This window comes from Panthera pardus, unplaced genomic scaffold (genome assembly GCF_024362965.1).
Source record: "Panthera pardus isolate Hobbes unplaced genomic scaffold, ASM2436296v1 HiC_scaffold_2, whole genome shotgun sequence".
NCBI lineage: Eukaryota > Metazoa > Chordata > Mammalia > Carnivora > Felidae > Panthera > Panthera pardus.
In genome coordinates, this window is record NW_026526765.1 from 64014018 (window position 1) to 64036004 (window position 21987).

Genomic DNA, 21987 nt, shown 5'->3' on the forward strand with positions numbered 1-21987 from the left:
TTAGCCCAGTTTCCACGCATAGTAGGAGCTTCACAAATGTTTTTGCAGTGTGAGTTGGAGATTTTAAACTTGTTCTGGCGGTGGGGGTTGGGGAAAGTGGTATGGGCGCGAGGTGCCTTTTTAAAAAGGGGTCAAAAGAGAGAAGAAATGGGACTCGGCGAACTTCCTCTTTAAATAATCGGCCTTAATTACGCCATGGACTTTTCAGTTTTGGCGTGATTATAACCCTTGAGGGATCGCCTAATAACAACTCTGCTGACTGCTCCTGTAATTAACTCCTAATTTATTTCAAACAGGAAAAAAAAAAAAAAAGGCCCCAGCCTCTTCCTGGAGAGCCAATCAGACGCGAGCGTCTGTGGCGTCAGCGCCAGAGCCGGCGCGGATTGGCTGAGCCGAGTCTCCCACTTCCCCTTGGAGGAAAGGCACGGCTCCCGGCGCGCCCCTCCCGTCTCCCCCCAAAAAAGTTTGAGTCGCCGCTGCCGGGTTGCCAGCGGAGTCGCGCGCCGGGAGCTACGTAGGGCAGAGAAGTCATGGCTTCTCCGTCCAAAGGCAATGACCTGTTTTCGTCTGATGAGGAGGGCCCGGCGATGGTGGCTGGGCCGGGCCCGGGGCCTGGGGGCGCGGAGGGGGCCGCGGAGGAGCGCCGCGTCAAGGTCTCCAGCCTGCCCTTCAGCGTGGAGGCGCTCATGTCGGACAAGAAGCCGCCCAAGGAGGCGTCCCCACTGCCAGCCGAAAGCGCCTCGGCCGGGGCCACCCTGCGGCCGCTGCTGCTGCCGGGACACGGCGCCCGGGAAGCTCACAGCCCCGGGCCGCTGGTCAAGCCCTTCGAGACCGCCTCGGTGAAGTCGGAGAACTCAGAAGACGGAGCCGCGTGGATGCAGGAACCCGGCAGATATTCGCCGCCTCCAAGTGAGTGAGCGTCCGAGCCGGACAAGGGGTAGGCGGGGGCCGGTGTCACAGGCTGGGGGAGGGGGGGGGACGGAGACCCCCTCTGCACTACACGCCCGGGAAAGCAAGCCTAGGAGTTCTGGCTTCGTATCCGCGCATCGCGTGTTCGCGATCCCCTAGCTGTGCAAAGTATCCGACACAATTGAGGAGTCGCTGGTCTTTGAAGGGCGAATCCTAGCTGGTTCGCCGGGTCGCTCGGTTATCGGTTTCTCTGGTCCTCGGCCCCGCGCTCCAACCATTTTGCTCACTTTTGGTTCACCGTCCAGCGGGTTTCTGTCCCAAGAATGAAGGGGAATACACTTTTAATGAGCACGCGAATGTGTGCCGGGCAGAGGCGGAGGTGCCTTACCTCCTTTCAAAGTTTACAACCCAGCGAGATGTGCCCTCATCTTAAAGATAGACTGGCAGAAATCTAACCCCCGGCATTGGGTAGAAATCATTACCGTCCTCTGGGTCCCGATCCCCGGAAGGGATGGCGGCAGAGGCTGGTGCCAAGGCGAAAAGTCTCCCTGTCGTCCCCGCAGCCAGTACCTTCGCAGGGAGCGGGCTGGGGTCAGGCGCGCGGGGCGCGGGCTCCGCTTGGCTCATAGTAATAATTAACAGCATTCCAGCAGCGCTTGAGATTTCTACAAAGTGATGCTCATTAGTTCACCAGACCCTGATCATTGCTGGAACCCCAAGTGTAGGCGGAGGCACAGGACCGGTGGTTACCCCCTTTACAGACAACACCAGTCTTTAGGAGGACTGGACTTGCTTGACCCGGGTCACCAACAATGGCTGAATCGGGCAAAGGGTCCTGGTGTCCAAACTCTGCTCCTCTGCATGGTGCCCTGACCGCCTTTGATCCCTTTCCCCAAAGAAACCAAGAGGAGGTCCACACACCTGCACCCCGCTTCCTGCCAATGAGGCAAGACTTGGCCATGCAGGCCTAGGAGAATTTATTTCTCCTCCAGCCTTAGCATTTATTTTTGGGCCTGGGTCCTTTTGCATTTGGAGAAGTCATTCCCTATAGACTCTTTTATTTTTATCTCCTCGCCTTTACGATTTCCCTACCCAGTGCACCTTTAGAAAAGGTGAGAAAGAGGGGGTCTGCGGAGGGACCTTTTCCAAAGCCAGTAGAATCACACCTTTCTCCATTCTCATCAGTCAGCCCTCAGGACTCGAGATGCATAGTATTTTGTGAACAAAACAAGGCCATATACCCAGGCCTCAGTGGCTGTCCCCTCTGGCATAGCTCTCCACCCTGTTAGAAACTCTGAAAGATTCAAAGGGTGTGGAGATTCAGGACTCAAAGAATTTAAACTCAAGTTTGCACAGTGCTTTATAGCACTTTTCACCATATTATCTTATCTGATCTCTGTGTGGCTGCAGCCGGCCTCCGGGTAACAGAGAAGGACATTTCAGCAGAGTTCAGAGGAATCTGCACACACTGTGTTTGGGCTTGACCAAAAAACAAAAAAACAACCTTGGGAATATTTGATGATCACCTATCTGGTGTGGCAGACAGGGCTCTGGGCATTCTAAAATTTAGTACTCTGAGCCACACTACACGGTATTTACCCATTTTCTTGATGGTGAGATAGAGGCTCAGAAACTTTAAGAAACTTAATTTGTTAGACAAATATTGAGTGCCCATGGATTTCTAGGCCTGGGTCAATGTCCATGAACACACCAAGGATTCAGGCCTTACAGAGAGTGGTGTCCAGAGATCAGAAATCCTCACTTCCTTAGGCCTTCAGGTCCTGGGATGGCAATTCCCCACTTGCTCTGTAAACAACCCTCCCTCCCCACTCTGTGGAGATGAGCTTCCCTGCTAGGGGGTAAGGCAGTTTGGGGCTCTGGGTATGACCTTCAGGAGAGAAAAATCCAAGATTCTGGAGAAGGGATTTAATTTAAAAACAAAAAGTGGTTCATTTGGTGCTTTGGGCCTAGAAATGGCAGTGGGAGCCCTGGGGCAGGAGCCTGGGGCAGGAGCCTGGGGCAGGAGGGAGCCACCTGCCTGGCCAGGTTTGTTATTTGGAGGAAGTAGGGTAACTGCTGTTTTGCTTTGTATAACCGCATCCATCCTTTGACTGGTTTAGAGAGGGGAGGCGAGGTAGGGAGTGTTGAGAGGAAGCCTCTGGACTTTATGGCTATGATACACGTGTGCAATCCCTGTAGCTCGGGTTTTATCATTCAAATGCAGCCTCTAGAGCGGCCAGGATGACTGTTCGGGGCACAGATTTCTTCCAAACAGAGAGTAGGCTCAGGCTTAGACTCTAGGAGCTTGGTTTTGAGTTGCGACAGCTGGGTCCTCCAGAGAGCTAGGTCAGGTTTGGGAAGGGTGAAAGCGGGTCTCTGAGTCTCCCCACGGTGTTGTTAGTTTATTTGTAAATTACGAAGTAGGTGCCCCCCCCCCCCCCCCCCCGTTTATTTAGGGATTTGCCTACGCAAAAATCTACACTCCTGTGGTAGTTTCTTACCCATCCCTCACCCAGATTTCTGGTTTTGATTGATTGCAGAACCTACTACTTGCTTTTCAGTCCCGAAAATGATGCTTCATAATGTCACATTAGGACAAACCCAGTTCTTGTTGGAAATGGAGGCTGGGTGGGACTTGTTGTATCACCCTCAAGTATGAAGTGTAAACTCTTTCTTGGGCCATCGAAGTAACTAAACAAGAAATGTGACATTCTCCCCGTGAGTACTTTGGAGTTACTACTGTGGCTACTTTGGGAAAATTAGCATAGCTCGTAAAAGCCAAATGCAGAAAATTAATTGTTTAGCATTCTGCCTCTCAGCTCCACACTCTTGCCCCCGCCTCCCTTTAAGGAGAAGAAGCCCCAAGTTAGTTGAATACCATGGAATCACAAAGATGCCCCGTGCTATGACTTCCTATAATTGAATCCATTTTAAATATGGAGTTTGGATGCCTTTGGCATACCTTTGTTTTGCTTGTTACTCCCTCTTTCTAAATCCTGGCGACAAACTAATCGTTTACACATTTGCTCTAAACCAGAGAATGGGTAGGGATGATAAGATGTCATCACATGCTCTCAACTCAGAGGCAGCATGATTTCCCCTGACATTTACATTTATGAGCGAGCTAATTTTTCCCTCCTTCTTAGTAAACTTTATATTACAGAAGCACCAGGCCAAGAAACTTACCCCACGTTCAGGTCTGTAAAATGATGTTCAGGTTGTATAATCTGTAGACTGGATGGAATGACAGCTGCATGGCTGTTTATTGCATGGGGCTGCTCCCAATCCAGAGATGCTATTAATTTACCGCAGACCTTATCTGCACGATTATCCTTCATAAATATGCTGATGCGCTCCAACTTTTCCCGGTGTGGAGAGGGGACCAGCGCAGTTTATAGGACCCTTTTCATTTTTCTTCGTATGGGATTATCTCAGCATTGTAGAGAAGTGACGATTATCATGAATCACGCCCCCCCCCCTTTTTAAAGACCAGAGAAATGAAGCTCAGAGGACGTGGGTTTTGTTTCTCAGAGAACATTCAGCTCCCTTGGCTTAGGAAGGGTCCGCTTATAGATAATTCTATTTCCATTATCCATTATGCTGTGGGTTCCCATATAGATAGTTCTATGCACTGTTAAAATCCCAAGCTTTTTGTAAGAAGACTCAGTTTTTTAAATCAAGCAATTTATCCACTTAAATATGGTACTTCTCCCACAGTTTTGACAGAGGTCCCTTTCTGAAAGATGAAGAGAGGAAGGCCTGTGCAGGGGTGGACACACCTGGAGAGAAAGCCACGTTTGCTAATTCCCTCCCTCTCTGTTCTCTAGGACACATGAGCCCCACCACCTGCACCCTGCGGAAACACAAGACCAATCGGAAGCCACGAACCCCCTTTACCACGTCCCAGCTCCTCGCTCTGGAGCGCAAGTTCCGCCAGAAACAGTACCTCTCCATTGCAGAGCGCGCAGAGTTCTCCAGCTCTCTGAACCTCACAGAGACCCAGGTCAAAATCTGGTTCCAGAACCGAAGGGCCAAGGCAAAAAGACTGCAGGAGGCAGAACTGGAGAAGCTGAAAATGGCTGCAAAACCTATGCTGCCCTCTGGCTTCAGCCTCCCTTTCCCCATCAACTCACCCCTGCAAGCAGCATCCATATACGGAGCGTCCTACCCCTTCCATAGACCTGTCCTCCCCATCCCGCCTGTTGGACTCTATGCGACTCCAGTCGGATATGGCATGTACCATCTATCCTAAGGAAGACCAGCTCCATAGACTCCACGATGGATGTTTGTTTAAATGGGTCCCCCCTCCCTCTCCAAGAAGGCTGTACCAAGCCGATACTCCTGCTCCGCAAACTTTGCATGCACCACCCTAAGTGGCTAGGCCCACAGGGCCACCGACATAGTTCGAATTTCTTTAGGCTGGAGGCACCAAGTCCCATTTTCTTGGTGTAATCTTCTAGATGCCCCCTTCTCCTTTCACAAAGATTGGCTCTGATGGTTTTTATATATAAATATATATGTAATAAAATATAATACATTTTTATACAGCAGACGTAAAAATTCAGATTATTTTGAAAGGCAAAATTTATATGCATAGTATCTATACTTTTTTTCTATGTATCACCTTCCTAAAAGAGTCCATTTGTTCTTTCTTAGAGGAGGCACAAATTATTCGCTAAAATTGCTGACATTGGGTGATTTTGATGGGATGATTGCCTTCTGCTTATGGAAAACAAAGATTAGAATTAGAAACACGCCTAGGAATTAGATAATGGAGAGATTCCTCAAGAAGACGGGGACACATCATGTTTTTGCATTTTTACACGCATTAAAAAACACATTAGGTACTACCATATTTGGCCCTGTATTTTTCCCTCTTTCTACACTGTTACAGATTGTTAAAGTTTTAACTTTTTTTTTTTTTTTTTTTTTTTTGTAAGATCGATGAAAGGGGGTTGGGGATGAGAAGAGTCCTAAGGATGCCTTGGGGTAAGGTGGGACTTGGAAGTAACTTCCTAATTCCTCTCAAGGCTGTTGCTTAACTCCATTTCAGATAATTGGAGAGTACAAAGTTAAGGCCTGTCGGGGAGAATTGACGGGTTCTGTGAAATACTAGGTACGAGTCAGTCCTCACACATTGCAAAGGTGACTGGGGGGCGGGGAGTGTAGTTAATTCTCTGCTTAAAAAAAAAAAAAATATCTTGTAACCATTACCTATATGCTGAATATTCTTGAACAATGAATAGATCCAGAAAGAAAAACAAATCCTGCTTTCTCTGTGTACCTGTTGTATGTGCTAAACTTATTAGAAAAATTTATATACTTTTTAACATGTTGGGGGCAGAGGGGAAAGCCATGTTTTGACTTGCTAAAAAATGGTCTTGTCAAACAGCCCATTTAGCTCCTGGTACTTCCATCTTTCTATCAATCTCCCCCCTCCCCCCACCCCCACCCAGTATACTTTTATCCCTTTGAAAGGGTGCCTTGTATAATTTTATATATTTTATTGAAGAGTTATTTCTTATCTCTTATTCTGAATTAAATTAAACATTTGTTTTATTGCAGTAAAGTTTGTCCAAACAATTATTTTAAAGGGTGCTCTCTGTTCTTAGCTGGGTTCAACTCCAAAATGCCCCCAAGACTGGGGGAGGGGGCTGGTGATTTTTATTAGGATGTTAGTGTGAATCAATGAAGAGTTGTGCCCAGATTCAGCCTGGGTTGGGGGAGTCGATCGCAAATAGCGAACCAAGTACTTGGAGATCATTCCTCTGGCAGCTTGTGTTAGTTGTGGAAAAGAAATGGAATTGCTGTTCGGTTTTTCAAACTCTAGTGAAAGATGAGCTTAGAAGAAGTCGGGGGGGGGTGGGGGGGGTGGGTCCAGGGATCTGAGAGGTTGGTAGATGATCAAGGGAAAATCTTGAACTTGAAATCTGCCAGCTACCAAAAGGGCAACCGATTTAAAACTGGGGGGAAGGGACCTATAGCTCTTTGCAAATGGGGATTGTAACTAGATGCATTCCCTGGGTTGGGAGGTGGGGGTGGTTGCCTGCTGCCCTTTCAGGAGTGTGTCAAATCGCATTCCGTTTACCATTCCTCACTCCTTCCAAGGAGATGGACCCCGAACAAATGCTCTTTTCGGTTTGAAGGGGGAAGGTGGTTCATTCAAGCCCCGTTTGCTTTGCAGCCTCCCTTTCCACTGGGTACAGAACGGGGTCAGGCTTGGGTTTTGAGGCATCACCATTAAAGAAAGAAAAAAAAATCGCAGTGGGTGAGGGAGGCCGAGACGGATCTTAAATTCCGCTTTTTATTGCACAAACAAATCCGAAGTGGCTACTGATGATACCTTTCTGAGGTCTGTTTTCGGATGAGAAACGACGGTGGCCCCGGGAACGCGGGCAGAAGGGAATCGAGAACTTCAGGCTGCGGAAGCGGAGGGTAGGCAGATAGATACCGGGCATCGACTAGGACTGCGCTTTTCCGTCTCACGTTTTCACTGCGCCGACACCCCGTTTGGAGGTGGGCGCCAGAAACTGCATTTTCCCGCCCGGCGGAAGCTCCCGCGGGTCGGGCGACGAGTCTGAGATCTCCCAGCTCCAGCGCGGAGCGAGAACCGAGCCCACAGACCTGCTTCCAAGCTGGGGGCCGATTTCTGGCCGCTGCACCGCTGCGCTCCGGAGCTGAGCCCCGGGAGCGTCCCAAACCTCCCCAGTTTTCGCCTCTGCCATCCCGATGGGCCTCCTAATCCCAGCCCGGAATCCAACCGCCACGTTGGGTCCCTAATTAGCCCGTCCACCGAGCTTCCTTCCCGGCGCCGCTCGACCCCGCAGCCTCGGGCGATCTCAATCCCGGTTGGGGGATCCGGAGACCGCAGCTCCGGGTTAAGACAGCTTGCCCTCTGGAGGAGGGGTTCGCACGCAAACCAGGGTGCGATCAGGAGAATTGAGACTGCGACCTGCGTGGCCGATGGGGTGGATTGGAAACGGTCTGGGCGACTGCGCATTAGCCCAATCGCCCCAAATCCCAAAGGAAAACTGAGGCCGGGAGCGAGAAAAAAAGATGTGGCTCAGGCTAAAGCATACACATCCCAGCGCTACCAGGTGGATGGGGTTACCGAGGCGAGGATGCGGCAGGGCTGCGGGGACCTCGACCACAGCCAGAGGCCCCCGGGGCCCAGGCGGTGCGGCTGACTCTGCGCCTCCCTTCTAACCTGCCCCGTGTTCGGGTTAGCGGTCGCCTTGGTCCCCACCTCGGTCAGGCTCTGTGCGCCAGAAGTTCCAGAGACCGGACTGACAACCTGAGGCAGCAGGAGAACCCTGATTCACCTGGGACCCGCGAAGCCGTGCCTTGGGACTTAAAGCCGAAGATGCCAGTCCTCCCGTACTTTCAACGCTTTCACCAAACTTTTCTAGAAAGACAGCTCTGCTTTGGGGAAAGAGGGGAAGAAGAAAGGAGAGGAAATCACATTTATTGAGCTCCTGCTCAGTGCGGACAGAAGTAGGCATTTCCTCGCACATTTCATCGAATCCTTGCACACCCCTTGGGGATGTGTTATTGATGCCATTTCATAGATGAGAAAACTGAGGCTCAGAGAGGGTACTCACTAAGGTCACAGAGCCAGTAAGTGACAGCAGCAGAACTGAGGCCTAAGCATGAGCCTGGTGGAGGGCACGAGGGCTCGCAAAGACAGGCTCTGCAGAGGCTGTCTTAGACATAACGTGGGGGTCTCCAGAGCTCCCCAGATTCCCAAACCCGGAGAGCTCATCTCCGGAGCATTACTCTCCATCCCTTTCCCCACCTCACTTTGGCCAGCGGGGCTTTCCCTATCCCTGGGGACCTGGGACTCAGCCTCCCCACCCTCCCCATCCCTGCACCCCTGCGGAGGCGATGCTGGGGCAGGGCCGGCAGGAGGTAGGCAGCGAGGGCCTGGCTGGCTGGGAGCAGGCATTGGCAAAACGTCTGCCTGACCTGACTGAAAAGAGGATCCTTGCCTTTGAGCAGAACCTTGTCTGACCGAATGAAAACTCCCACGGCCATTCTTTGCTATAAAAGCCGCTCATTTGCCACGGGTTGGAGAGGCCATTCCCCAACCCCCACTCCCTCTCCATTGCTGGGTTTGGAATAAACATAAACCTCATTTATAAAAGAACCCACGTCAGACACACACACACACACACACACACACACACCCTGAAATCACAGGGCCCAGTTGGTGAAGTTGATTGTGCCTGTGTCCTTCTTCAGTGTAAAAAAAAAAAAAAAAAAAGATTTCCAGATTGGTGATGCTGTAGGCCTCTTTAATGAAATTGGTCAGACAGCAATGAAGAAAAGTCGGCTGTCAACTCCTGGACCCCTCTCCCCCTGTCCTACCCTACCCCACCCCCTCACCTCCTCCTTACTAGAAACTAAATAAAAAGCAGTAAAATTACTTTCCGAAATAGCCCGCTTCAAAGCAGAACAGAGTACCCGGCTTCGGGAGTCCTGAGTCTTGCCTTGATAAGGTTCATAATAATCAAATCCGAACTCCATCCACCTCCTCTGACTCTTGCCAACCTCCTCCGGACCCCTCTGCATTTGTTGATGAAAACACTTTGATGTCCTGAGTTCTCCAAACAATTATTATTATAATTTTAAACAACCTGGTATTTTCCATTACTAACGGCTCGGGCTTTGAAGTTACACCTCGTAATTTCCTAAATTAAATAAATCATTTTAAGTTTGCACTGGGAGGCTTTTAATAGCGGAGAAAGGAATATCATTATCTTATTGAGACCCAATTGTGGTGGCTCCAGCTTGGCTGTAGCTGGGGGCAAAGTAGGCTCACTCTAACAGACATACTTTATTAACCTCCCATAACTCTTGAAAGAACATTTTTATATTTTCTTTGATTTCCCCCCTCCCTCTCTTGTTTTAAAGCTGTCCCAACCTTTAATTAGTGCCTAATATGAAAAGCATTATTTTTTTAATGCTATGTAATTTACCAGCGGCAACAGGCCAACTTAACAATTGTTTATTAGACTTGGTTTTTCACACAGGGCAAAGAATGCCTCTCCAAACCCAACTTTTCATGGGTGGTTGCACTAATTAATACAGTGTCTGAGGCTCCTAGGGGGTTTTTTAATATTGAAGCCTATGGGGGCGGAAGGGGGTTTTAGAAGTCCAGCTCCTGCCGACGACGTTCTCGCTCTGATTTCTTTCATGCTGTTTTGATCCTGTCTGTGGAGTCAGCACAGACAGAAAGTGTTCCCTGGCTCCGGAGACTCCGGGGATCCCGAGGCAACGGCCCCCAGGAACCCCAGCACCTCCACTTGTGATTCATGGCCCGTGGGGCCCAAGCTTGGGATGCAGGGAGCCCGTTGATCACCCTGGGCTTGGGGCGTGGACCCCCTTATCCAGCCAGGAGGGAGAAAGAGCTGGCTTGGGGCTGGGGCTGGGCTGGAGTTGGGCTGCTGGGGGCAAATGCCCGGGGCCTCCCAGGCACCAGGTGATGCTTGGCTCAGGGCACCGAACTGGCAGAAAAGGAGGCAGGGCCTGGGATGGAAGAGGGTGAAGCTGGGGAGGGACCCAGGCCAGCAGGACATCCTCTTCGTCCTTCTCACTTCTTTCTCTTCTGTCTTCCCCAGTCTTTGTCTCTCATTCCCCATCTCTTTAGTTTCTTCCCTCCCCTGTTGCCCCCTCTTTCTTGTTCTTTTCTTTGCTATCTCTTTCAGTTCCCTCTCCTCAACTTTCATTCTTTTTCATGTTCATCCCACTTTACATCTTTAATTTTTTTTCTTCTCTCTACTTTCCTACTATCTATACAATTCCTCTTCCGTGCTCTCCTTCTAAACTTTATTTTCTTCTCTTTCTGCCACCTTGCTCCCCTGTTGCATCTCTCCATATCCCCGCCCCCCGTTTTCGATTTATATTCATTCCCACTGTCACCTATGTGTCCCCTTCTGGCCCTTTGTTGCCCTTCTTTCTGCCCTGGTTCTAGCGTTCCTGCGGGATTCCCAGAGTCCGCCCCAGCGGTTGGCCTGGCTTCTCTGGGCGCTGCGCCCTCACGCAGGGGGCCCCTCGCCACCAGTCCCTTCTGCCCCCTTGCCTCCCCCGCTGCACCTGGAGAGGGAGCAAGGGAGAGACCCCTGGGCAGGAGGAGGACATATCATCCGTTTTCTCCCTGACCATGGGCGTCGCGGGCGAGAAGGGCAGAGCCAAGCGGAGAAGGGCCGGGTCCCCGCGCGCGGCCCCCTCTGCCCCGCCCGCCGCCGGCCGCCCGTTTGATGTCGCGGGCCCGGCAGGAATGCGGCCGGGTTATCAATCACCCAGCTGGATCCTGAAGGTCTCGGCCTAATCACATTTAATTGCTCGTGGAGGCCCACTCTCGCCCCGGGCCGGCCGCCGCGCTCAATTACTCCCCAAATACCTGCCATCAATAAATGCGCGCTGACACCGGCCCGGCCCGCTCCGCTGGCCCGGGAGACCTCAGTCGGCCAGGCGCCCGCATCCCACCTCCACCCCACCCCCACCCCCATCATTAAACTTACACCTCGACGCCACCGGAGGAGCAAGCCAAGCAGATAACAGTCCCCTCTTAGCGCTTCCCCGAGGGCCAGGCACGGGTGCCCAGCGATCTACACGCATCAGTTAGGTGGGGTCTCAGCACCGTCCGGAGATGCAGTTACCATCTGCGTTTGGGTTAAGGGAACTTTGGTTCCTCCATTAACGTGCCCGGGGTGGCAGAGGTAAGCAGTGGCCCCACTGGGATAAGACCTAACGACCCGGCAATTCCACAGGGCTTGAGTGAAAGCACGAGGCAATAGTGCCTCCCAGAGGCCGGAGATTTACCTGGGGCCCCTGTGCTAAGGTGTGTGGGCCGGCACCTTAGGCCAGGTACCTCTTATAGGATCTTCTTTATTCCTCCCTGCAGCTTTGTGAAGTATCCCCGTTTTTCGTGTCCCCATCTCCTAGATGAGGACACGGGGGCCTGAGCCCCCACCTGAGCTGTGGGGAGCCTGCCCTCAGACCAAGGCCCTGGCTTGTCTGCGGTCTGAATGCCATCCTTCGCTCCCATTTTCTCTTTGCCTTCCCAGAAACCTTGACATTCAAGCACCGTGAGCTCTCCCATTTTCACAGAGCAGAACGGTAAGCCTCAGACAGCAAGCTGCCCAGAGAGGTGGCAGAGCAGGGCTGAAATCACACAGCCCGTGGCTCAGAGCCCAGGAAGCCATGTCAGGGGAGCTATTTACATGATATTCTCCTGCTCTGTCGAGAGCCTTTACTTAAAAGAGCACATCACGTCTGTGTTTCATGTAGTTTGCCATTCATGGGGAAGTAATAGCTGTACATTGAAAGAAAGATGAAGAGGGGCTCACTGATGTCTCACTGCGTGAGGCCAAGTGGTCAGATTAGCTTAGGTCGGTTTGCAAATAATATTGACAGCGAACGTCCAGTGAAGAAAAGCAGGATATATATATATATATATATATATATATATATATACACACACACACACACACACACACATATACATATATACACGCATATATATATACACATATATACACACTTATATACTTACTATATATATACTTATATATACTTATATATATACTTATATATACTATATATATACCACACTTATATATACTTACTAAATATATACATATAGTAAGATACTGTATATATAGTAAGAGTTATGTTAAATATATATTTCATCTAATCGAAGACACCATCAATATAATACACATTTTATATGTCACTAAAAACAATTGCCAACTATGATGTAATGTTTAATCACCTAGGATTTTATTTTGCACCTATTTTAATAGCTCTTATTATTAAGAGTTCTTCTAAATTAAAAAAACAAAGACGAAGGGGCAAGAGTCATCTGAAGTCCGCCTTTGACTTTCTTTAGTCCCTTTAAACCCTCCTTCGATCCTTTATTATATTTATAAAATGTATTCCAGTGTCCAAAATACTCACATCCTCATTTGGCCCTCAAGGTAAAAGACGGGATACTTTCAGTATCCCCACGTCTTAGAAGAGAAAACGGGTACCCAGAGAGGTAAGGTGACTTCCCTGAGATCACACAGCAAAGGAATGGAGGCAGGCTTGACAACTAATTATATTTCTTCCCACCTGGGTGAGGTTAAGTCCTCCCAGGACCAGAGATCTGCTTTGCTGGTTCCTTTTTTCTCTTTCTTTCCTTCTTTCTTTCTGTGGACTCAAAAAAAGTGTACAGTTTCCTGAAAGGGGTTTCTGGGTTGCAGAGCCTGATATAAAAAGAGCTTTTTTAAATAGCAAAGCTCTGCCTATTTTTATTTCAATGCTGAGAATGCTTGATGATGGAAAAACTGACTTTGTAAAGAAATTGTATATAAGACGCTAAGTGCCTCCTGAAATCCCATCGCAGAAAATCACCTGAAAGGTGGTGGTGATGGATGAGGCACTTATTGATGTGAAATTGGCCAATTCAGGGAAAGTCTGAGGGCTGCAAAATGTTCATCCCTCCTCCTTCCCACCGCATCGGCCGTTCACCCCGTCTAGTCTTTCCAGTTGGATTTCTCTTTGTTTAGCAATGGGAACAGAGAAGAGCCAAGAAGACCACATAAAAAGTCCCAGGGGTGGGTGTGGGGAGTAGGATCTCGGACTTGAGAATTCCCCGGAAGCAACTGGACAGTGAAGTCATCCTGAATGGATGCGGGGTGGGGGCGGGGCAAGGCTATCTCACATCAGCGTCCACGTACTGGCACAGTGTGAGGTGGTCCTGCCTTTGGGACCAGACCTCCAGACGTATGTTATTCCTAGGGTTAGGGACATCTCTGCCCTGCACAGATATCACTAAAGGACAGCCCACTTTGGTGAGAAGGGAAACTGAGTTTTCCCTTGTAAGTAGCAGGCAAGTGCCAATAAATTAGGTCTTGGGAAGAAAGAAGCAATTAGAGAAGGCAGATTTCCCAAGTCGGGGACCGACAAAAGCTGAGTCGCCTCAAATGTCTTTTTCAGGGGCAGTAATGCCCAAATTTCCCTTCACACACAATCCCTGGCTAGGTTGGGGCTAGACAGTGGCAATCATGTGCTTTTTAGAGCAAATTAAGTGAAACTGATGTGTGACGAGTAGGTGGGGTTCAAAATGGCAACATTAGAAGCACACCAACTAAACCTTCCTTTTCCCTGAATCAGCAGCAAGTGAAGACTATTTTCAGGGGCTCCTGAGTGGCTCAGTTGGTTAAGCGGTTAAGCGTGCAACTTCAGCTCAGGTCATGATCTCTCAGTTTGGGAGTTCGAGCCCCACATCAGGCTCTGTGCTGACAACTCAGAGCCTGGAGCCTGCCTTGGATTCTGTGTCTCCCTCTCTCTCTACCCCTCCCCCATGTCTCTCTTTCTAAAAAATAAATAAACCTTAAAAAAAAAAAAGACTTTTTACTGAGGTCTCAGCACGCACGAGGCATCCTGAACATTGATCCCCTCTCACCCCAGGACTTGTCTGAACTTCTCCAAACAGAATTACTCAAATTCTCTACAGCTAAGAAGAAAACAATGATATTGTTCATCTCGTTGGATCATAAATGGTTAAATGAGCACTTCCTACCTGCCGGGCAGGATCTGGTCTCTACCTCATTTCATTTTAATCTGCAGAATAACACCGTAATGTGTCATCCGCACTTTGTAGATAAGGAGACTGAGACCCTGAGAGATTCTGTTACTTGCCTTTGGTCTCACCACCGGTGAATGGCAGAGCTGGGATTTGAACCGTTGGACTCCAAGGAACATGCTCTCAAAAGTACTCTTGCAGAGCGTTCACTTTCATCAAAAATTTGGGGTTTATGTCACCTACAAGAGCAGAAACCAGGACGAAGGAGATGGTCCTCGGGCCCATTGGGTTTCTGAATTGATTTAAAATTAAGTTGTCACCTGAAGCTAAATGACATTTCAGGTTAATATCTGGAACCGGAGGTAGGATAACAGTGAAGGCCCACACGGTAGAATCTCAAGGCAGAAGGGAATTTTGTGATGATATGGTACAAGAACATTCGAGTGGAAGTGAGTTGCCCCAAGTCACATAGCTGCAGCTAGGTAGAGAGCAATATCGAAAAACGAAAATGGAAAAAGAAAAGACAAAAAGGGGAAGAGTTACATGTCTAGTTCAGTTCAGCTGATCAGAGCTCAAAGGGGCCTTAGCAATTTTGATTTCTTAGCGACCTGAAATCCAGGCCTATTATACCTTTAATGTTAGTAGCTCATTAAGAGAAGCAGCCTGGACCAAGGGCACCGGGATGGGGGCGGGGATCGGTTTCGGTCCCCAATAATATCCATCTCCCACAGCCACTCCAAATTAAAAACATGTGTGTATATTATTTGATCTCATCAAATCATATTTTCCCAAGCTTAGAGAAAGTGTGAGTAAAAGCATTTTTTTTTTAAAGAAAACTTTGCTATTTTTATTCATCTTGTAACATGCCATCTTGGTAAAAATAGCATGCTGGCTGGGCATTAAGACAAGCCTCCAGCCTCCTCATATTCCCTTCTGAATAGATTGCTCTGCTTATGTTCTCCTTTTATTGATATGTCGGTGCTTCCACCAAAGACCGCCAAATGAGATACCCGAGTTACCTAGTTCAAGTTCAGACTAGCCACTGGTGGCTTTCTGGGTCTTGACTTAACTCCTGTAAACCATGGCAGGAGTTAGCAGTGGGGAAAGATAGGAAGCCCGTGGAGGAAAACGTTTCATTCCGTCTATTTTGGAACCATGTATCTAGTGCTTAGAACAGTGTCTGGTCCAAGTAGGTGCTTGGTAAGCACGGTGTTTATTGAATAAGGGAGGTGAATGTTTTCCCAAATGACATAACCGTTCTGGAACACTGTGGGGGCTCTGGGTTTAACGGATTTTGAAAGTTTCAGAAAATGTCGTGAGTTCCAACTTTTAAAGAGTCGGTTCAGTTCACAGACAATAAAAATGATTTGCATTTGGCAAGATGGGTCAGGTAGTGCTATCAAGGCAGTTATAAAGAATTCTTGATCGGTTCAAGTCTCTGATGACTAGTCACAGAAGAATATTAAAGAAACTTTCACGACCTTGACTGGAGTGTTAGCCAGACTCCGCAGAGCCAATTGTACTTGTCCTTACGTTTCATGGGCAAAAACGCATTTAAAATATTGCATTAAATGGAACCCTCCTGAATTATAAAATTGTCTAGGTGGACGTAGGACACTTCTTTAGAGTTTGTTTTACAGTGTGGTCCAGAGGTTAATTAAGGCACCTTCTGACACGAGTGCAAGAGGCGGAGTCCTGGCTCTGAGCTGCAGCTAGTTTGGAAGGAGAGGAGAATCTCCAGAAAATTTTCTTTTATTGTCTTTAAGCCTCGGGTTTCTCTTCTGTCATGTGGCACTTTTCCTGGCTTCGGTAGCCCTCAGAGGTGTTTTTCAGAGGCATAATGAAGGCATGATTAGCTTTCTAGAGACCTTGGGATCAGCGATAGGATTTAAAGCAAAAAACTTCTAGGAATCAGGTGGGAAATTTAAAAAGTAGTAGTTTCAGAGTAAAACGGGTCATCCCTGCCACACTGAACTGCATTCAATTCGAAGTCTCTTTAGGGGTCGGGGGACGATGACTCTCTCCACGACGTAACAATGTTAATAATGCAGGTCGCAGAGCCCAGAGCCGGGGGTGCAGGAAGCCTTTGTGAAATTTATCTTGATTTTTGCAGTTATTGTAAAGAAACCTGACCTCTCACGTATTACTAACTCGTAGAACGTAAAAATCTCCCCCAAAGTCTGACAGTTGCCTTACACTTATCAGAGCCCAGATTTCTAAACTCAGGGCCAGCGTGAGGTCTCACGTTACTGGGGCTTCATCGCTTTTTTTTACAAATATACTGCAGGTCATTCGCTGGTAGGTTATGAAATATGATCGTAAATTAAAACTAAACGGCTCACATAAAACAAATGGACAAAGAGCACTTTGTAATGTCGAGGGCTCCAGTTTGATTGTGTTGGTTCATTTATTTGGGTATTTAGAGGATTTCAAGAAGCCCACTACGCTAAACGTATGGCATGATGGTAGGCATGTGGTAGGCATGTGGTCCCGCTACCGTAGAGCTTTGCCCCAAAGCCCATTTCAGAACCAAGGAGTAAGGAGCGACCTGTGACAACCTCACAGGTTAAAGGCTCTGTCACCTACATGGCTTCTTCGAGGCAGGCAGCATCATGGGGAGGAGGAAAGAGAGGCTCATACCGAGGGGTAGGGTCATAAGTTCCCCAGAAGAGTTGGGACTCCCGCCGCAAGCAGAAAATCCACGCTAAAGGATGTAAGATTTAGTTTTCAGAGGAATTAGGGGTAGGTCAGTCCTGGAGCCGGGAGACGGGTGGTGTGGGGGGATAATGTGGTAACATTGGTGTAGCCTTTGGAGGTTGATCCTGGCAGGTGGGTGGCGGCGGTGGGTGTTTACTGCAATTGTAACTCTTCCAGTCAGGTCAGCATCTTACATGCCTAATTAATTTACAAACTCCCCAGGCAAAGTAAGCAAATCCTGGAGTAGGAACACACTCCACCGCACTCGGGGGCTGCCAGTTGCTCTGTTGGGATTTCTTTTTAGTGCCACTAGATGTATTAAAACTGAGGGGGAATGGTAGAGAAAAGAGTGTTATGTATGATGAGTCCTTGTCATAGAAATTACTTCTTTTCCTTACATGTATTTCTTCCTCTGTTCCTTCCATCCTTGGTCCTTCCCTCCTCCTCCTTCCCCCCTCCCTCCCTCCTTCCTTCCTTCCTTCCTTCCTTCCTTCCTTCCTTCCTTCCTTCTTTCCTTCCTCCTTCCTTCCTTCCTTCCTTCCTTCCTTCCTTCCTTCCTTCCTTCCTTCTTTCCTTCCCCCCTCCTTCCTTCCTTCCTTCCTTCCATCTTTCTTTCCTCCTTCCTTCCTTCCTTCCTCCTTCCCTCCCTTCCTCCTTCCCTCCCTCCTTCCTTCCTCCCTCCCCCCCTCCTTCCTTCCTTCTTTCCTTCCTTCCTTCCTTCCTTCCTTCCTTCCTTCCTTCCTTCCTCCTTCCCCCCCTTCCTCCTTCCCCCCCTTCCTCCTTCCCTCCCTTCCTCCTTCCCTCCCTCCCTCCTTCCCTCCCTCCCTCCTTCCCTCCCTTCCTCCTTCCCTCCCTCCTTCCTTCCTTCCTCCCCCCTCCTTCCTTCCTTCTTTCCTTCCTTCCTTCCTTCCTTCCTTCCTTCCTTCCTTCCTCCCTCCCCCTCCTTCCTTCCTTCTTTCCTTCCTTCCTTCCTTCATTCCGTGGCAAAACACCCATAACATAAAATTTACTATTCTAACCATTAAGTGTACATTTCAGAGTAGCATCAGGCACATTCACAATGCTATGCAGCCATCACCACCATCCATCTCCAGAACTTTTTCATCTTCCCAAACTGGAACTCTGTACCCAGTTAAACACTAACTCCCCATTCCACCTCCCCCGGCCCCTTGGAACCATCATTCTACTTTCTGTCTCTCTGAATTTGCCTACGCTACATACCTCATGTAAGCGGAATCATTCACCATGTGTCCTTTGGTGTCTGGCTTATTTCACTAAGCATGTTTTCAAGATTCATTCATATCGTGGCTTGTCTCAGCACCGTCTTCCTTTTTAAGTCTGAATGATATACCGTCGTGTGTATACCACAATTTGTTCGTCCATTCAGCCCCTGATGGACGTTTGGGTTGCTTTCACCCTTGGCGACTGTGAGTAATGCCGTTATCAACATGGGTCTGTAAATATCTGTTCGAGCTTTGGCTTTTCAGTTCTTGCCCCCTTCACCTGTTTCGCCTACCCCCCAAAGCCCCCTTTTGAAGTATGTGTTTATGTGGGGATTTACGTCTGTCTCCTCTCCAGGCTGTGCCAGCCCTCTGGGGTCTCGTCTTCAAGAAGCTTCCGGTTTGGTGGGGAAAGAGCCAGGGACTTGCACAATTACCGCCCAGAGGTGCATGGCACAACCCCCCAGAGAGGCTTCAGAGCCCTGGGAGTTGGCAGAAAGGGGAAACCGAGTTGCCAGGGCTGATGCGGCGGCTTCACGGAGGAGGCAAACTTCTAACCGTGTCTTGAAGCACGAACATCTCTTTCCAAGTAGAGGAAGAGCACGGAGACTAACGGAACCGTGCAGGCGGTCGGGTGCTCAGGAGGAGCAAATGGGCTTTGAGGGGGGTCGGGAAGGGTGCAGACTCTAGCTCAGCACTCCTGGGTTCAGATTCTCACTCCACTAACCTTGGGCAGGGCACTTAACCTCTCTGGAACTTGATTTCTTCGTATGCAACTTGTGGGGGACAATTTCACTTCTCTTGGATGATGTTGTGGGGATAAAGTGAGATGACATAGAAAACGCGACTCAGGATGCGTGGTGTGGAGAACACCCTCAGGGCTTGGAGGTGAGCCTTGTACCTCGTGGTAAGGATTCTGGTCCTTTCTTTGGGCATCGAGTAGCAGCGAAAGCTTTTCAGGCAGGTAGTGACAGGGCCTTGTGGGCTTTCACTTGCAGGGGAGGCCTGGGGTGCAGACAAAGGGCTAACCGAGCTGTCTTCCCTGGTGTTATTTTGGATAATACGGGGAATAAAACCAAACCTCTCAGTGTTGAGGCGGGTGGGCGTGACTGAACAGCGCTTTCAAAATGACCCATTTTGCTCATGAACGGTGGGGCAGAGAGTACTTTTAATCATTTATCTAGCACTGGTCCTCCCTCATTGTCTCCTCCAACACCTCACATTGTCACCAGAGTAACGGGCACAGAGCAACGTCTCATGGATTCAGAGAATTCTACCACCATACCCTCTGCCTTCCCTTCCTTCCTCCGTCCCCCCCCCCCCCCCCCCGGCCAACATCGTCTCGAGCCTTTCCCTTTCCTTGTGACAAGGTGGCTGACGACGGTCTGAAGGATTCTGGGGTGGAAGTGAACGCGTGCCAGTTGAAAACATAGAAACAAAATGCCTGCACCAGGAATCTCCAGACCCTGGGCTTTTACAACCTCTGAAAGACAGGCAGTGCCCCCCCCACCGCCCGCCCCCCCGCCCCCAAAGACTTCCACTCTGCCTCAGCTTTAAAAGTCAGTCTCATGAAAGCCTTTCCAACATGCATTTAAAATCATCCATCCAAAAGATAACTAAATCATGGCCATTCATTGCTCTCAGCCCATCACACTGCAATGAAAACATGTATTTAACTGAGAAAACACTGAGCCTTCACTCTCCCCGGCCCCTGTCTCCTTTCTTCTCCCTTTCTTTGACGGCTCCAAATGTTATGATTCATCTCAGCACTGCCTAATGCAGCAGTGAATTACAGGCCCCAGAGATTTCCAAACCCGGAGGGGTCCGGGGAGAGGACGTCCTTCAGTTCATCCCGGGCATTCTCTCTCCAGCCCACTGTGTTTGTTCCTTGACTCCTTTTGACCATTCCTTATAACAGTAGCCAAGCAGAGGAAATTAAGCTTTTGTAATGAAACTAATCCATGACCCTGGATAATTTGTAAGAGACATCTATGAGGGGTTAAAAATGAGCCTCCAACTGCTTGATGTGGAGATGTCCCAGAAACACCACGGCTCCCTTGGTGGGATCACAGAATTTCAGTGTCGGATGAAAGGATGTCAGACCACGCAGTGCCCTTTGGGAACATCTGCCTAGTCCAACTCTCTTGGTGTGAAATATGGAGAAACTGAGACCCACAGAGGGGAAGGGACCTGCCTGGGCCCCTAGAGGGATTTTTGCGGCCAAGCTGGAATTTACCGTGGGGTTTCTGACTCCCTGTGCCTAGGAGGGCTAGATAATTGAGAACAATGTAGCCCTGCAGTTATCTGATGTTAACCTGTTAACCTGTTATCCAATGGTCCCCGTCAGGTGAGCATTCCATCAGTCTGTCCTCAGAATCCAGCCTCCGGGCCAGCTGCCTTCAGAAGCGCCAGCCCCCTGTGCAGTGAAGTTATGTTTTCCAGTGGCCTTTTGAAGGGTTTAAGGCTCTAATGTCAGGACTAAGGTGTGAGGCTGAGAACGTGTGTGCTCTCTGGGCCTTGGTCGCCCAGGGCGGTGGTTAGTACTCACCTCTTGGGTTGTTGTAAGCATTAAATGAGCTCGCGGTGGTAAAGTGCTCAAAATGGCATCTACTCCTAAGACACAGGAGCTGTTGCTATGATCCCTGCTTCTCCCATTCCCTGTCTTTCTCACGGAGAACACCTGAGAAGGACAGCTACCACGTACTTATAAACGCCAGGACCCGTAGACCTCATTTCAGCTTTCTGCACCCGGTTGAGATGCCCTGACCCAAAAGATATTAAATGGGAGCCTTGTAGACACTGGAGTATGAATCCCAGCCCCACTGCTCACCCGCCATGTGACCCCAGGCAAGAACGTCAGCTCTTTCTGCCTGCCTCAGTGTTCTCTTCTGTGAAATGGAAATATTGGTCTTGGCCTTTCATGTGAGGAGCAGTCAGTTAACAAGGATTTACAGATGATGGCACTCGGGATAACCAGTGAACAAAACCCAGATCCCGCCCTTTGGGAGCTCACATTCTAGCAGAGGAAACAGACAATAGAATTAACACAAACAAATAAATGGACACATTCTTTCATTATGTGAAATCAGCCCCAGCTGGTGCTGAAAGTGAGGACATCCCCTTACATCAGAGGCGCTGATGTCCAAATGTCTCTTCTAACTGACCGGAGCTGATACCTGCAATGTTTTTTCCCCCTTTTAATTGTGGACATTTTCATAGTAATTTTTTTTTTAATTTTTTTTAACGTTTATTTATTTTTGAGATAGAGAGAGACAGAGCATGAACGGGGGAGGGTCAGAGAGAGAAGGAGACTCAGAATCTGAAACAGGCTCCAGGCTCTGAGCAGTCAGCACAGAGCCCGACGCGGGGCTCGAACTCACGGACCACGAGATCGTGACCTGAGCCGAAGTCGGACGCCCAACCGACTGAGCCACCCAGGCGCCCCAATTGTGGACATTTTCAAATGTATCTAAATGAGAGAAAATAGTATAAAGAGCTTCACTGACCATCACCCTGTTATTAATTCATTCCCAAACTTGTGCCATCTAAACTATCCCCACCCACTTCTCCTCTTTCCCGGGGCTATTT

At 49.1% G+C, this 21987-nt stretch overlaps 1 protein-coding gene across 2 annotated transcripts; it reads left to right on the plus strand.

Annotated features, from left to right (window-relative positions):
- Positions 1–413: 413 nt before the first annotated feature.
- On the plus strand, positions 414–6489 carry MSX2 (msh homeobox 2). 2 transcript variants are annotated; one of them, XM_053907103.1, is made up of 2 exons: positions 414–937; positions 4737–4844. In XM_053907103.1, exon 1 carries the CDS (start codon positions 531–533, stop codon positions 915–917), a length of 387 nt encoding a protein of 128 aa, XP_053763078.1. In that variant the 5' UTR covers positions 414–530; the 3' UTR covers positions 918–937; positions 4737–4844. The 2 variants fall into 2 exon arrangements, with proteins under 2 accessions (XP_053763078.1, XP_019305897.1); XM_019450352.2 differs by having other exon boundaries at positions 446–909; positions 4737–6489.
- Positions 6490–21987: the final 15498 nt, after the last annotated feature.

Excerpts from the sequence above, each read along its gene's own strand:
- MSX2 (XM_019450352.2), top strand. The coding sequence starts at position 531 with ATGGCTTCTCCGTCCAAAGGCAATGACCTGTTTTCGTCTGATGAGGAG. Across the intron at positions 910-4,736 it reads CAGATATTCGCCGCCTCCAA|GACACATGAGCCCCACCACC; the intron begins GTGAGTGAGCGT and ends TCTGTTCTCTAG.